Below are 18,315 nucleotides of genomic sequence, written 5' to 3'. Positions count from 1 at the left end.
ATAATCAGAAACAAAGAGTTGTATGAATTTATCTTTATAAGTAATAAGCCATGAAATCAATCCTAATGGTCTCAATTCTCAGACTTTGTGTTAGAGGGTGGTGTACAGCTGTCTGATTTCTGGAACCCCAACTACACATTGCAGTGCTGGAGGCTCTCGTTCAGACAAACCTAGAATGTTCATTCCTGAAGTGTGTCCTTCAAGGTGTTTACAGCAGTAACTCTGTGCAAGCACACTTAACTCTCAAATAGCCCAATGAGGTATGAAATATAAATTATTTTATATATGATTAATTTGATTAATAAAAGTGTGTTTGTTTTAACTGTAGCAGAACCTGTTAAGTGAGTGATGCATCAAAGAATGAGCTATTTTCTGCATGACATGAGCAAAGGATTGAATATTTTTTTTGAAATAAGATTTCTTGCATTTATTTGAAGCAAAACATCCTGAATTTATTAGTATTAATGCAAGTCAATACATTATAACACCTTCACTTTTATGTATGTGTGAATTTCACAAGCTCTGACAACATTTTAACATGTTAGTTACAGTCAACACAGAGAGCCCTGATATGATGGGTGAGTTTATACATTAGAACAGGCTCCAACTCATCTAGCAGCTCTGTTATGGATGCTAATACTTTCCGTTCTATATCTTCCACTTTTAATCTGTCCTCTGTAAGTCCTTTGCACTTACATACCTACTGCATACCTTTACCTTGAACAGCTTCTCACTTTTCAGCCTAGTTTCCTAATTAAACACAAACCTCATTTCACATGCCTTTCTTGACTTATTCATTTAGTATGACTTAAGAACAATAAGGGAGCAACATATATGAATTGGAATGTTGTTTTTGCTTGTCTTAGCAATTTTGTCAAGGGTATTTTGAATCTCCTCTTCAAAGGTCCTTCTAATGGCATAGTAATTGTTTTTATGATCTTTCCAATGAACTATGAAGTACTCTCCTGTCAGGCCCCATTCTTGTGGTAATGAAGTCTAGGAGAGGGATGCCCTCATTTAATCCTGGATTGATATTGAAGAGTTGCCCCCCATCCTTTTTATACAAGAGGTATGAAAAGATGAGGAGAGACAAGATTCAAATGAAATCATTATTATCTTTATCATTTTTTATCATCAAATATTTATTGATACCTGTCCTTTGCCCAAAGTTCAAAGGACTACTGTAATGAATTTTAAAAGCCCCTGTCCAATCTTAGAATATTTATACAGAGAAAGATAAAGCATCAGTAAAATTCCTTGGAGAGCTTTTGAAAATAGACATGGGTTGCACAATATCCCCATAAAATCTTTCCAAACAATGAGAATATTAGCAAAATGGTTGTTAATTAAATGCTTAATCCGTGATTATTTAATCCAGTACTTGATAGATCGTATACTTATTGACTGCCAATTCAACACTTAATAACATGGGGGGGTGCCTCTTGAGATCAATATATAATCTAATTATACTTGTTTTATGGCATTTGGAATATAAATTCAAACCTTATTTCACATGCTTTTATCTTTGTATCATCTAGTATTTCCATTTAAATATTGTAAAAATAATTTTCTTCTCTCTTGTCCTATTCATATGTCCAACTGTTTCACTATTTTTACATATTAGTCATACGTTAAATTCCCTCTCTGATAATTTCAACTTCTGCATAATGTTTAGGTCTCATTCCATTGATGATAGTTTGTTTCTCTTGTTTTCTTTGAACACCTTATAATTTTTTATGGAACTACCTTTAAAGAACAAGACTGTATGTTTCCCTACATTATTCCTTAAAGAATGGCATTTACCAGAGGACCAAAATGGAAGCATTGTATATAATAGTCAAATTCTTTTAAGTATCGATAATAATAAAATATATTGTTATAAAATTCTCATGTTGGTTTAAAGAGGCTCTTATTCCATTATTTTATTTTGTAATTCAAAATGGTTACAAGTGGCAATTTGAATTTTCAAACTCATTGATTCCTAATTTCATTAATTATGTGATTATTATGTGCTTGTATTAATTTTACTAGGTCATTTGTAAATATTATCTTATTATGTAAATTATAATCATTTTTAAAATGTTACCATTATTTGGATGTATTCAATAGGAAATAAGCAGGTTATTTGATCATTGACAACATGAAAAATTTTGTATTTTGCATTTTGTATAAAGTAAAAATAAATAGGTATAAGCTCTGTCATCAAATAACTAATAATCAACTATGAAAGATAAGGCAATAATTCAAGCAAATATAGTTTAACTATAAATTGTTAAATGTTGTTAGCTATTTTTATTGGAGATATCAGTGGAAATTTATTAAATAAGTTAGAATTTTTGTAGAACCGGAATTTAAAACAGGCTTTATTTTTTATTTATTTAATATTTGTTTTTATTATTATTCTGTGAAAGAAGTAAGGTAATCTGATAAATTGGGACTAAGTTAGGCTAGTAGGACAATCAAGGAAAAAATATCTTTGAGATGAGTGCCAAAGAATAGAAAGGAATCATTTATGGAAAAATTTTCTGGAAATAATATTTCCAAAACATGGGAACAGCAAATACAAAGGCCCTGAGGCAAGATGAAGCCTAACTACAATCAAGGAACAAAAAGAAGCTAAAAGGTTAGGTCAGAAGATAACCACACAAATTTACACCAGCTGGTCCCTAACTTCAAGTACGTGGATATATTCTTGAGGTGAGTTAGACATATATATCATCCAAAAAACAAAAAAAAATTGACTCCAAAGTTACCCTGGAAATTCTGAGTGAGACTCTTTACAAAGGCACAACCCTATTAAAGATCACAGCCATCATTCTCCAAACTCCTCTCTGGCCATCACTTGCAGGCATTTAACGGGGGTGTTTAATATCCTCTCTAAAATATTGGGCAGGAAGAACAAACATCCTAGCATGTCTGCACTGTGCACCTAGTGTCTCAGAATTGAAAATCAGCTGGAGCTCCCCTTGCTGATGGCTTTGCCATTTATTTTTTTTTACCTTTTATTAAGAGTCTCATCTCTTTTAAGAACTGGGATATATTTTTTGAGGGAAATAAACTATAGGAAAATTCAACTGACAGAGATCATACTTTTCTTGACTTTTCTGTTCTTTGCTACATTTATTTGTTGAGACAAAGGTCTGTTCTTAGTCTTTTTTTAATGACTCTGTTAAATATAATGGACACACAGTAAACTGCACATACTTAAATAACACAATTTAAGTTCTGAAATATGCATATATCCATGGAACTGCCAAAACAATCAAGAAAAGGAACATATCCACCACTTGCAAGTGTTTTTATGCTTCATTCATAAAGCCCCTTTTTTTCCTCACATTCCACCCCTCCACATCCCCAAGTGACCACTGATATGCTTTCTTTTATTTTTTTACACACACACACACACACACACACACACACTGTATTTTATTTTTGCAAGAGTTAAATAAACTGACACCAAGCATTGTAAATGGATGACCACAACAAAAGCAACAATGATTGCAATTACCAAGTAGGCAGAAATGGAGACATAACAATCCAGGCAGAATTATCAGGAGTAAAACATGGATATAAGAAAACATAATGTTTAATTCTAATCTACTTTTATGAAAGCAGTGGTCTTCACGTCTACCTGTGCTTTAGAACCAGCTGGAAATATTTTCTTAGTGAAGTTTGTCAGGCCTACTTCCCAGAGATTCAGAATTGGGAAGTTATATTTTTAAAAACTCCACAGGTGATTCTATTATTCAATCAGATTTTTAAACTAGGGGACTAGAGTAGTTGACAACATCAGAGGAATGGTAAGAAAGGCAAGGTTGACCCAGAGGTTAAGAAGACAACATTTATTTCAGGATGCAGTAAAGGGTCCATAAAGTACTTTGTTAGGATAACACATGTGAAATGAAAAGGATTAGGAATCAGAAAAGTCATTTTGGGAAATTTTCCAACATATAAGACTAATCAGTGGGGAGAAGTTGGGTGAAGAAGGCTTGGAGAGAAAGTAAGGGAAGGACCAGAGGTTGGAGAAGAGTTAGTTAGACAGATAGATGATACATACAGAGAGATACAGATGTATTTATTTACATATATTATTTGTCATAATGGTGTTGGTGCATGTAAATATCTTACTGACCATGCTTCTCAATTTATATACTTTAATGGCTTATTTCTGAAAAGGATTTTTTAATTTCTGATGTGAAAATCTCTAATACAGAGACAGGCATTGAGGTAGTCTGGTCAAGAGGGTTTTGACCCAGGCAGGGGCATGGAAAGTCCCCCAAATTACACAAGTAACCATCTACTCTGCTTAGAAAAGGAGTTGCCTATGTTATTAATGAAATTAAGAACTCTAATTTTAGAACAGCCAATTGAAAATCATTCCAAATATAAATTACTGTAGCCACAAAGCAAACAACTGGATAGCAGGAAAGAACAATAGGTCAGACAACAAAGAGCAAAACTTTCTTGTACTATTTCTTCTCTTGACAAACAAAATTCACAATGTTCATTGTTAAGTTATTGGGAAATCTCTGTTACACTATGATGGAGGTAGGCTGTGATGATACGTACCAAGTCAAAGAGAACTATGGAAGGAGTCCAGAACTATGGCTGGCACAAAATAGATACTCAATAAGAATGTGTTAGATAAATTAATGAGTAGCAGGAAGTAAGTGACATAATATAAGGCAAATCAGGCAAAGAACTGAGACAAATTTTGAACAAGCCTTTGGAAATGTCTAATAAATACTAATTATCATTTCTTTTATATTTGCTTGGATTCGTGGACACAATGCCAAAGCATTCATATTTTAATCCCATGAAGAAGATAAATGAATGTGTCATTATAACAATAATGTATTATAAATATCATTTATCTTCTATGTGCCCCTAGAAATGTACATATACTTCCCATATATCTGTAAACTGTTCTATAACATAGATATTTTGATCCACACTTTACAGATGAGAAATTTGAAGTTTCAATGTCTTGGTAATTGTTTTTATTGCATTTAATTTTGGGTTACCTTTTTATTTTTGGAACAAGATAATGGTTTTCCATTTATGGTGTTGATATAAAATTTCTATTTTTTTTCAGATCTGTTAAGGTATAGTTGACAAAGAAACTTATAAGCTTTTAAAGGTGATGATTTGATATACATATACATTGTGAAAGGGCCGCTCCCACATAGTTAATTAACCCATACAACACCTCAGAATTTTTATCTTTCCTTTGTGTATATGTGAGAACATTTAGGTCCTATTTTCTTGACAAATTTCAATTATACAAAACAGTATTATCAACTAAGCTACCATGTTATACATTAGATCCTCAGGCCTTATTTAACTTAGAGCTGAAAATATGTACCCTTTGACCAACCTCTCCTTATTTCCCATACCTCCCTGGTTCTGGTTCAGGCAACCATTTTCTTCTCTTTTTCTATGAGTTGTTTGTTTGTTTGTTTGTTTTTGGTCCCACATATAAATGACATCATGCAGGATTTGTCTTTCTCAGTCTGACTCAGCTCACTGCTCTCAAGGTCCATTTGTGTTGTTGCAAACAGCCGTCTTTCCTTCATTCTCACAGTTGGTAATTATGTACGGGGAGCTCATTTTGAACTGAAGTTCAACACTCTCCACACCTTCATGTCTTTTTAAGTTATCATGGAAGCTTCTCTGCTTGAAGATAGAAAAAAATAGAAATTTCATTAAATAATTCCCCTTGACTACACAGGCAAGACAAGCCTTTCAGACACACACCTCGGAGGAATCGCCTCATTCCAGATTCTGAGTCTCACCATTGCAAGGACTGAGATTTCAAGACCTGCTTTGTTCTTGCTTGGGAAGGGGCAGAGACTTCTGAGGAAAATAAGCAAACGAAACAACAGTTTTTTTTTTTGACCGTGTGTGCAGCTTGAAGGATCTTAGTTCCCTGACCAGGGATTGAACCTTCACGTTCGACAGTGAAAGCGCAGAGTCCTAACCACTGGACTGCCAGGGAATTCCCACAAACAAACAAAATTGACATGAAAAACAAAATATAAACACACACACACACACTCACAACAATGACGTATTTACTTAAAAAGATTTCACTGCATTTCGTATTGAACTAGACACAAAATCCATGCCCTAATGGAGCTAAGCTTATAATGGGGAAGAAAGACAAAAAGAAAAGAAAAATGAATAAATCTCATCGAATGGCAGAAGGAGATTGCTTGCTATGGTGATAAACGTAAAACAGGATAATGGTAATTATGGGTGAGGAAGGGGATGCAATTTTAAATAGTGTGGTCAAATAGGCCTCCTTGAGAAAACAACATTGGAATAAAGACCTGAAGAAATAAAGGAGTGACTCTTGTAAATATCTACGAAAAGAGAATTCTAGAAAGAGGAACAAAGTATTTGAGGTCAGTGCAACGACAGCAGAGTAGCCAAGGGTGAGGGTAGAATAAGATGAAGTTAAAAAGTGAAAAGGGGACCTGACTTGTATGGTGCTCAAGGACTATGGCATTAAAAATGAAAAAATAAATAAATAAATAAGGGTTTACAGGGACCAAAATGTTCAGGTCAATCAGTCATTACATTCTTATCCTCTCTGGAGGCTACTTGTGGGGTCAAAGTATAACCACAGCTTAATAAATGACTAAAGCATCAGGTGAGAAAGTTCCTCAGGTAATGTTGGTGATGTGTTCTCCAGCTACACTGACACATGTTTGCCCTCCATGGAGAGGTGTCTCCTGTCTCCAAATAGCACTGGATGCACCCTGCACAATTCTCTTTATAACTCTGCCTCTCACCCCCACTTCTGTGTTAAGTAGACCACCTCTTCTTAACTGAAATTTCCATCACTGATTTTGCCAGCATTGTACATAGTCCTACAGAAAAGCTTTTCACTTATCTTCTTAATTGGAATAATATGCCTCTGGAAACACCTGTATCACTTATTTAATATAACATAGTTGTATTGATAAAATTTGCCTCAGGAAAATGATAATAATCAAATGTTAAATGTGTACAAGGCCCTGGACTAGTTGTTTTAAGTACATGGTTTTACATTATTATCCCAATAAACCTATGATATACTAATAAATGATCCTCATTTATAATGAGAAGTTTTAATGATCGTGTCTGCACTAAATATTAATATAGTCACAAATAGCTGCCATTTCCTGAGGGAGGACCATTAATTCCCACCTCATTTATGTTGGGCTTGGTCACGTGACTTGGATTGGCAAATTAAATATATATAGAAGATTTAAGAAGCAGTGTATGTACCCTTTTCCTTCTTCAACAATGCCAAGTGCCCTTTTCCTTCTTCAACAATGATGGCAATCACCCAGATAGAGGATGTTCCATTAACCTGGGTCCCAGTGTGAAGATAATGTAAACTGGATCTGTAGCTCACCTTTGTCATGGAATACGAGTGAGAAATAAGCCTGTGACATGGGCCACTGAGACAGAGAGAAGCAAGTCCCTTTTTATTATTATTACTGCAACCTAATATAGTCTGTTATGTCTGTTTAATCCACACCCTGAACCTAAATCTTGTTGGTCATTTTAAATATGGATGCAGATTTGACTAATTTACATATATTAGTTTTATGGTACCATTAATATCCAAAATTCTATATAGGTAGTGACAGTTACAGTAAAAAAAAAAAGATGTAACCATTAAAAATAGAATTTTGACTTGAAAACTGATTATCTCTAAAGAGAATTTCCAAACATTTTTTTTTTGCATTAGAAGTTTCATTTGCAATAAATCACAGACTCTCCTGGTGTGACCACTCTAAATAGCAGTCACTTAAATAGAAGTTCTGATATGGTATATCAATAAATAAAGTTATGATGTCACCTTGTGAAATGGCTGCGTATCTGCCAATTGCTCTGTCCCCAAACTTTTACCTGATATCCAAACAAATACTGAGATAGTCTTTCAAACTATTTATTTGAAACTATTTATTTGAAACTATTTATTTGAAACTATTTTGTTTTTGGTCTTCAAAAACACTAGGTATTTAGCCAAAGTTAGATTACATTTAGAAATCTTAGTTCATCATTAATTGACCCACTAAGACCAAATATAGAAAAATTCAAACTTTTAACATCTGTAGATAATAAATGTTTGACTATCAAGGATCATTACCAAAAAAAGTATAAATTAGTATTCACAGTGACAACTTGATGAAATTCATTACTTCACCTATATTCTTAATAAACAACTCCTCACTCTAAAAACAAATCTTTTAAGTAGATTAAGCTTGTGCTTTGTTTTTCTCATTCACTTTAAGTTAGTCTGAGAGTTCATAGACCTAAACATGTTTAACCTTGAAAAAATATTCTCTTTCACTATAAGATGTCAAATTATCTTTAATGGAGGGAGTGCTGATTTCTTGGTGATGTTTTCTATAATGAACAAACTTTTGAGTTTTGCATTTAAATAGCCTGGTGTTTTGTCTCTTCTAATGTAGGCATCGATTGTGAAGTAAATATAGATGAATGTCTATCAAAGCCCTGTCTCTGTGACGGAACTTGTGTTGATGGCATAAATCATTATAACTGTGACTGCAAGAGTGGGTTTTTCGGAACACACTGTGAAGCAAAGGCAAATGACTGCCTCTCACATCCTCGTCTACATGGCAGGTAGCTATTTTTATTTTTCTATTATTAAATATAAGAAGGCAAATTTAACTCATGATATTTAAAACTGAATCTCAAGGAAAAGTTGATAAAGGTAATTTTAATTATGCTTTTTCATAAAACAAGAGCTAAGTACAGTTAAGATGACAGATGCTGCCCGTTTAACTTAATGAAATGCACTGATACATTATCTCTGCCCTTCTTTCATTTCTGCTCATTAGCATAAAGCAATTTTCAATAAATGTGGATTAATTGGACTTTAATAATCTTAAAGGTAATGCTCACAGTAGTAGTAGTAGCAGGTAGGATGATGAGAGATTCTATTATTTGCTCTGTGGAGGGCTAATACCACAAACTTAGTATTTAAAATGTTCCTAAATAGACCGGTTCTTTCATCGCTATGTGCAGATAAGACATTTTGTGAATCTCTTTATGGAGTTGTATAATAACTATTCTGCTCATGGACAAAATATTAGTTTATGCAAATCTAGAGTGGGGATATTTCTAGAAGATGCAGGTGACAAGGAGGGATGACTCAAAGAGGCACCCAGCTGCCTTCCTCAGCACCATTTTTCTTTCCTAGTCTTGCCACAGACTTTGTAAACCAGAGAGGGAGGATGAAGATGGGTAGTTCACTACAGTGCCGTTTGGCCCCAGCTGATTTCAGTTTCCTACATAAGCCCTAGACATTTTTTTTAATCTTTTCAAGCTGTTTTTTTTCTTTCTTTCTTTCCATTGCCATGGGGAAGATGGCAAAAATGAGAATTGATTTGTTCTTTCAGTCCAGTCACCTTGAAGGATAAGAAAGCAGAAATAGCCTCTGCCTTCTATTGCTCATGGGAATGTGTTTTTTCACCTGACCTGGAAAAGAAAAAAAATTAAACAGTGAACTCTCTTGAAATTATGCTTTCATTGTCTTACTTATTTAAAAAAATAATTCTGTGTTTCAGATGCATAGACTTCATTGATAAGTATCAATGTTCATGCAGTGCAGAATGGACTAGCTCAAGATGTAACATCAAGATTAATGTAAGTTTTATAATTTTTACTAAATTTAAAGTAATTTAAAAGAAATACAAAACAGTTAACAGATATGTGGTCCTCTCAAAAAACCCATAAGACATTTGGTCCACACCAAAAGATCCTTGATATTTGGTCCTGTTGAAAACGTTGTGAAATGGGCCAAATATGCTCTTGGACATTTTGGATAGGATCAAATATCCTGTGGGAAACAAGCTATTTGCTGTAGGTCTCAGAATCATTATTTCAGCAATTACTGATGATTTAAGTGCCTCTCACCTTTCCTTTGGAATTTCTTTTTTGTAATATTTGCTGATTCCAAACAAAACTAAAAATCATAGCTTCTTTCACCTCCCCCTGCCCCGTCTATTGCTATCGTAAACTTCTGCAATATGGAGTCCCCAATCAACTAAATCCTGGAAGTCACCATTGTCCAAAGAGCTCAGAAGGCTTATGATTTCCCATCTGCCTCCCCCTCTCTGATCTTAGGACACACAGGTGTCTGTGGATGTGTAGGGATGAGGAGATTAAATGGATCCATACACAGCAAGAAGAAAAATTAGTACGGTATGGATGTACCAAGAGATGGGTACATGTAGAGAACCTCAACACCAGTAATGCTCTCAGAATCTGTCTTCTGATCTTCAGGCTTATGACCTGACATGATTGACACATGCTATTTTATGTGGAATGTGTCATCTGCTGAGAAGTTTTGGTTACCTGAAGTTTAAGACCATTCATGGTGGATGAGAATCTCATGTGCCTTCCTGGACAATGGGAAGTTCTTCCAGGTCCTTCCTGTCTGACAATGACATGGTAAAGGAAGGAAGTACAGGCACTAATGACAGCCTTTGGCATTGTGAGACTATGGATATTTTATTTAAATCCTTCATGTCTCTTTCCTTTATCAGTAAAATACAGTTCCTATATTGCAGGGTCATTGTGTGATGATACACATTAAATGTGGTTGATACTCAGTAAATGATGTTTTTGGAGGGAGAAACAGAATTGAACTGCAATTTTGCTAGTTACCTTCTGTGTGCTCTAGGACAAATTACTTGCAATCTGAAATCATGTTTTATCTATTCAATGAAGGTAATCATAGGAACTACCTCTTAAGTTGTGAGAATTAAATTAGATAATGCAGGTAAATCAACTAGCACATATTTTGACACATTTTTGAAGCCTAATAATTTATTGACATTTTGTGGATTTGATTCTAGATAGTGAAAGCCACACTTGATGTGGAGAAGGAGATGTTGTAATTAATAAATTCCCTGGTAGAAGATGCAGGAGGCATGTATCTTGTCTGCACTGTTGCATGTGTTGCCTGTGATAACCTCCAAAACCCTGTCTCTTGGTAGTGCAAATGTGGTATTCGTCTTCTGAATTAAATATATAAATAAAGAAATACTTTCTTTCATATATGAATTTGTATATATTCATACCCACACACCCAATATTATGAAAACAATTGTTTAAATGCTACCTATATCCTTCTAGATGGTTTTTCGTAATATTTTTATTTTAACATAAAGTTGAACTCATCATGCTCCTTATTCAGTGACTTTTGGTTTCACCTAGTGTATCTTAGAGACCATTTCATTATAATACATGGAGTCCTGACTCAAACTTTTCAGTAGCTACAAAGTGTTCCAAATAAGTGTTGAGGAACCACACTTATTTAATGAGAGTATGAGCATGCCAGCTTCCCTAGATCCTATCAAATGAAATCATTTTTTTAAAGGGTTGACTAATTTGATGAGGAAAATGTAGCATGTCATTATTTTGATTTATATTTCACTGGCTTATTATGATGATTGAACACATTTCCATATGATTATTTGCCACCTGTATTTCTTTGTTTGAGCCCTGTCTACTCACAGCCTTTGACTAATGGTATTTTTCTTTTGACTTGCCTGTCGTTTTTGGTTTTTATATACTATTTAAATTATGGATAAAATCCACTAGATTCTGCAAAATTACAAATCTTTTCTAGAGTGTGACCCTTCTTTCTTTACAAAACTTGTAATATTATGAGATTTTCGTATTTTTCTTTACCTTTTTCTTTATGATACTATGCTTTGTCTCTCTCCTTAGAAGGTCCTTTTATACAGCAATATTTAAATTATTTTCTTATATTCTCATTTATTACAATTTTACAATTAACAACACTTTTAGTCCTTTAATCCATTGTGAATATTTTGTTATAATTGATAAAAAGAAATCTAATTTAATTTTTTTCAAAAATATAATCAATTTTCCAAGAACTTTTACCAAAGTATCTATTATTTCTGGATTGTTTTGGTATGCCTCATTTTTTTATGCACTAATTCCTATATATGGGTCAATTTTAGGACTATTTACTCTATTTCTCTTCTTTTTTAAAATCTTATCCTTCCATCTATATTAATTATTATAGTTCAATAAAGTTTTTTTAACTGTCTTTTTACTAACACTATAAGTACTTTCCAAATGTAGTTTTGGTCATTCATTCTGTAAATATTAAAAATGTATTATTTATGAGAAACCAAAATACAGTAATTATCAGATATACCTCCTGCCTCACCAGCTCCATCTGGAGATATGGATAAGGGGAATAGATATGTATCTTACTTAGCTCACCTATTTTTTGTAACTTTCTCTATGTTGCAATGCCCAGATAACAGCTTCTGAAGGGCATTCATGGATTGATGTTTGAGTCTGTCTTTCTAGTCCAAAGAGACAAGAGCAGTGGTGAAACACAGGCAGTACTGATTGAAAAGAACCCTCACATCAATATGTATCTGAAGCTCCTGGGAAAGTGTAAAAGCAAAGTTTATGTTAGGGCTTCAGAGGGAAAAACACAAGCAAAAATTTTTGTTGTCAATCTGATAATTTGAACCAACCTTAAAAATGTTAGAATTAATGCTAGAGAAAAGCAAATGCATGATTGGGTATGGAATGGATACCATGGTTAATGAAACATGTAATTCAACTCTGAGTACACAGAAAAGAGAATAGAGTAATACAGAAATCAGGTATTTTCTTTTCTATTTTGTTGGACTGAGAAGGATAAATACTCTAAGGGAGAAGTGTTTTGTTTTGAATATAAAATTATGTGTGTTAAGTACTAAAATGTTAAAAAAAAAAGATTCTAGAATAAAAAGAGTAATACATTCTCAGATGAAGAAAAACTAAGAACTAATCATGTGTAGAAGGACTAAAGGAAGTTTTCTAAACAGAAAGGAAATGAACAAAGAAAAGAACTGAATGTGTGTGTGTGTATCTGTATTTCCTCAAGTGTAAGCTGAAATTTATAAGGGGCTTTTTATATAATAAGATTTTTACCTTTTGTCTACCATATACATTATATACATTTTCTCATTTTTTTGTTAATGTTTAATTAGTATATAGTGGATCTTGACATTCAAAGGCTTTATTTTTGTGTATCGAAGTGTACAGATATTTTCTCCAAAGGTTGTATGATTTGTGACACGTTTAATAGGGACTTACTTGAGTTCTTCTAGTATTTGTCTCATCTTCTTTTTATTTGCAATTAAGAGATTGGTCCCTCAGTATGATTTTCAGCATAAGATTTGAGTTGGGATCTCCCACCAAATGCTTAGCTATTTACCAAATGTCATTGTAGGGAATATTTATCTCCTTTGATTGAAAACACATCTTTAAAATAAGGGACATCTCATAAATGGTAATATTTGTCACACACAGTTTCACTTTATCATTGCAGATTATTCTCCATTAATATATATAGTTCTACTTTATTCTTCTTAATATTCCATTGTATGGAGGCTTCATATTTATTTAACCAGTACCCTCTTGATGAAGATTTAAGATATTTTAAGGTTATTGTCCTTAAAAATTATGTTTTAGATGTAGAATTTTGAGTTTTTTCATACTTTATTTCATAGTAGGAAATAATCGTTTGTCCTTTGAAAATTCTCTTCATGCTAATTTGTATTTTTGTGGGTGTATTTCCCTTTGGCTTCACAGCCTATTTCTTTCCCACAATATTTGTGTGTTTATTAGGAATCTCCTACATATTTTTCCTACGTATTTTCTCTATCTATTCCATTATTTGTCATTGTCCATAAACCTTGAATCTCCAGTATAGGGGCAGACTTCCATCACTACTCACGCAAGAGTGAGCCTTTTTGAATCAGAAGAGCAAAACAGGTGGGGAAGGGGGCTGCCCTTCCTTTCCCAGCCCCTCTTGACCACCAACACCAAACCCACGTCCTATGCAGTGTTAGAGTCCTTAGCAATGTTGAATCACAGAACTCTCAGTCTTTTGGACGTGTTCATGCTTGACCCCTCGTTTTGCCAAGTTAGAGTAAAATATACTACCATGATTTTTAATATACACTTCAGATTTCTTTTGCAACATTCTTTTCTTTACCTGAGGAAATAGGAGTGGTATTAAGTGTTAGCTTTTTTAGTGGGTTTGGAACTTTGCATTACCTTTAAAAAATCTTAACTTGTTTTATGAATTTGGCATCATGTCTAGTTTTAACCCTGATGTACTTTTCTTTCCTATATTGATTCATTTGTGCCTTTTCAGGCAGTTTCTAAGACAATGGTTTTGTTTTCCTGTATTTCAGTGGCCCTCTTTCCTGGAAGTACTGACAGACACATTTTTGATGAAGAAATAAAATTTAATATTTACTGAAACAATCCCAATTTTTATATTTCATAATCTTGTTTGATTTATTGAAATAACAGTTAAAGAGTGTATTTTCTTTACAGCAAAACATTCTATGTCTGATTAAATTGGGAATCAAACAAAATCTTCTCCCTATTAACTACTGTAGACCCATATTCAATCATGTAAGTTTTGAGAAAGAAAACAGTAAATAAAAATTATATTGGAAGTAAACATTAGGGATATTAAGTCTTTATTATATGCATTATTATATGTACACTTCCACAGCCAAGGAATCCCTTTGAGAGAAAAATCAAAGACTTGGCGGTACAACAAGCCCTAAGTTGGAATTCAGGGCATTTAGTGTCTATGTGATTTTATTCTGTTGTCCTCTTGCTATAAGACCTTGGTGAAGTCACTCTAACACCCTTTGGCTTGTCCTCATCCTTGTGAGTAAAATAAAATTGTTGGACTAGATTCTTGTTACCAATGTTTGGTCCATGAACTAGCAGCATCAGGATCACCTGGGGGTTTGTTAGAAATGGAGAAACACAGGCCCCATCCCAAAGAGTTTGAATCTAAAATTTAACAAGCTATCTAGTGTATTCACATGCAATTTAAGTTTTAGAAACAGTACACTTTATTGGTAGGTTTTATTCAGAACTAGACAAAGTTCAAGAAGTTCTCTGAAATTTAATAGGCCTTTGCAGTGGATAAGGTAGGGCTCTAATGGGAACCATGTCCTGTTTCCACTCTTCAAATGGGCAGTTCCATGTTTACTTGTTTAACATGTTTCATTTCTCTAAGATCTTATTTGAAGAAAGTATTAAAACAGCAATTAAAAAGAAAACATATGATTTGATGAGACAAATGCTATGATAAAAATGATCTCAGATAGTAACTTTCTATACTTCAGGGAAGTTCAGAGATCTCAGGACAAAGTTTTGGATGTAAACTGTATATATATATACATATATATATATATGTATGTATATATATATACACCTCAGGATACAACACAACTGTCAGAGGGCTAACTTGCACATTTATTAGTCTAAACAGTCCACAATGAATACATCATTGCTCTGTTATTCTTACAATCTTGTACATTTCCTGACTTGGTGTTTTGAATACAAGTTGAGTGAATGTTGGGGTCTAGCTCAATTGTCTAGATTGCCCTCGTCTGCAACATTACTCCCAGCTTCCTCCTCTTTCTCTAAACATACCAGCCTTTTGTTTCTGTCATTTTCTAAATTAAATTTTAGTGAATTCTTCTTGGGAAGCACTTTATTACATTAAATAAAGTATAGAAAAGTAACATAAACAATGATGAACAAAGAGAAAGGCATCTTCCTTAATTTTTGAACGAGGAAATATCAAGAACTTTAAATGATAATTTGATTTTTTTCTAAAAAGAAATTGCTTTTGTACTTCCCATTAAGCCTTCTAATTAATTTAGTAAAAGATTCTTGTAAACCCTAGAGAGAGAACTTTTGGCAGTCTAAAAACTATCTTTTTCTTCCCATTGGAAATATAATTCAATTAGTTTATGTAATGCTTTCTAATAAATCATTCTAAATATACCTCACCTTAGGGCTAAGAGGGAAATATGTTGTTCCCATGCCATTCCCTGTGGAATCCTACATCCATAAAAATAACTGCAGTACCTGCCCCAAGTCTAAGTGCCTTTGGTTATCCTTAAGGAGTTCACATTTTCACAAAAGTAGAACAAATATCAGAATGGTATTCATTTATAAAAAACATACATTTAACTCTATCACTTGGACGAATGTAAAAGATCACCATCTGGGTTGCAAGCACAACTTGAGTTTTATACTCAAGTGCACAGCCAATTTCTTATTGAAAATGACACTAATTAAACTCTCTGGTGATTTTGACAAACCTTTAATTTTCCATTTGATGCATGATATGAATGCAAGGGCTCACACATTAGCCTTGTCAGTTTGAGTTTTTATTGTTATGTTAACACTTCTTAAAAGTCACTAAATGTTTAGAAGCATTAGTGTCAACTAATGATAGTTCTAGAAAATATTACTTTTCAGGGTAAAATGTTAAAAAAAACTATCTCATGTTTGTATAGGTAATTACCTTTGAAGTTGTACTAACTTGAGAACCCACAGTGCAAATGAATCATATTTGTATATATTCACTAACAAATTCTGTGTGGACAACATATTCAGAATAAATTTTTAAAGTTTTACTAATGATGTCATAAAGTTCTATAAATTATTTCTCAGAATTATAGGTGCAAATCTTTTCAGAGTTATCATTACATTGAAAAGTGGTGTCATACCATGTTCAAGGCAACATGTTCTGTGCTTTCCAGAACACCAGCAAGTATATAATATCTAAAATGTGAACTTAAGAATTATATAGTATGATTTAGTAGACATTAAAGACACTGAAAAACTCATTTTCTATCCTAAGCAAGTTCCAAATGACTGAAATAGAGGCTGACAAGGCCTTTGACCTTCAGAGTGTAAAGGAAAGAAGATACTATTTACTGAACAGTTATTGTGACCCAGGAACAGGGCTAATTGCTTTATAGTCATTATTTTATTTAATTACCATAGGAACTTTTATGAGGTAGGTGAGATTATTGCCATTTTATGCATAAATGAACCTACAATAAATTGAATATCTTTGTTGATTGAGTAAAAGTAGAAGTATACAAATATGCTAAAGATTGAAAAGGAAGAGACAGATATCATCAAGGTTCCTCTGACTCCATGACACCCTTCTGCTTCTGGGATGATAGGCATCAGAAATACTGGACATAAATTTGGATACATGCATAGGAATACTGGCTAATTAAAAGATTATGATTTCATGCACGTTAAGATTTCTGGATCAAGATGGCAATATATGAGGCTCTGCATTTTGGTCCTGCCACAGATGCACAGCTATGCACAGAACAATTCTTCCTCAGAGAAATCCAGAAACTAGCTGGATAACTACTACACATCGGTAATTGAGAAAATATACACGTTGAAATGGATAGAAAAGGCTGAGACACATCCTCACCATAAACCCCAGACCTGGCATAACAACATACAAAAGGAGGGAACCCCTAACTCCCAGCTTCTCCCTGAGGAGTGATTGGTTTGGACACCACAATTAGTATTCCAAATTTTTAAGTGTAAAAATATAGAACTTTTATATGCATTCAAAGTTAATTTGTTAACATCTTAAAATAGACAAAATATTTAAAAAGTGTGTTTCTATACACTAACTACAATTATTAGAAAGATAAATTAAGAAAACAATCCCATTTACAATAGAATCAAAAAGAATAATATACTTAGGAATAAATTTAACCAAGTTGATGAAAGATCTGTACACTGAAAACTGTAAAACGTTGATGCAAGAAATTGAAGACACACCAAAAAATGGAAAGATATTCCCTGTTTATGGATTGGAAGAATTGGTATTGCTAAAATGTTCATACTACCCAAAGCAATCTACAGATACTATGCAACACTTATCAAAATGCCCAAGGCATTTTTCAGAGAAATAGAACAAATAATCCTAATATCCATATGGAACCACAAAAGACCCCAAATAGCCAAAGCAATCTTGAGAAAAGAGAACAAAGCTGGAAGCATCACAATTCCTGATTTCAAACTATATTACAAAGGTATAGCAATCAAAACAGTATGGTATTGGCATAAAAACTGGCACATAGACCAATAGAGCAGAATAGAAAGCCAAGAAATAAATCCACACAAATATATTCAATTAATTTTTGGCAAAGAAGCCAAGAATATACAATGCAGAAAGGATAGTCTCTTCAATAAATGGGGTTTGAAAAACTGGATAGCCACAGGCAAAATAATGATGTTGGTCCCCTATTTTACACCATCACAACAATCAACTCAACATGGATTAAAGACATGAACATAAGACCTAAAACTGTAAAACTCCTGGAAGGCATAGTGGGTAAGCTCCTTGACGTTGGTCTTGACAATCATTTTTTTAAAAAATTGACACAA

The 18,315-nt window shown here is 33.4% G+C and overlaps 1 protein-coding gene across 1 annotated transcript in view; it reads left to right on the top strand.

Annotated features, from left to right (window-relative positions):
• The window catches only part of EYS (eyes shut homolog), a 1,734,738-nt gene that overhangs the window by 653,034 nt on the left and 1,063,389 nt on the right, over positions 1-18,315 (top strand). Inside the window, exons 18-19 of the mRNA XM_061207220.1 lie at positions 8,472-8,643; positions 9,591-9,669. Coding sequence (XP_061063203.1) covers positions 8,472-8,643; positions 9,591-9,669 — 251 coding nt within the window. The remainder of the gene's footprint in view (positions 1-8,471; positions 8,644-9,590; positions 9,670-18,315) is intronic.

The sequence above is a fragment of the Eubalaena glacialis genome, chromosome 12 (genome assembly GCF_028564815.1).
Source record: "Eubalaena glacialis isolate mEubGla1 chromosome 12, mEubGla1.1.hap2.+ XY, whole genome shotgun sequence".
NCBI lineage: Eukaryota > Metazoa > Chordata > Mammalia > Artiodactyla > Balaenidae > Eubalaena > Eubalaena glacialis.
Note: the sequence above shows the minus strand (reverse complement) of the source record. Positions and strands in the feature narration are given on the sequence as shown.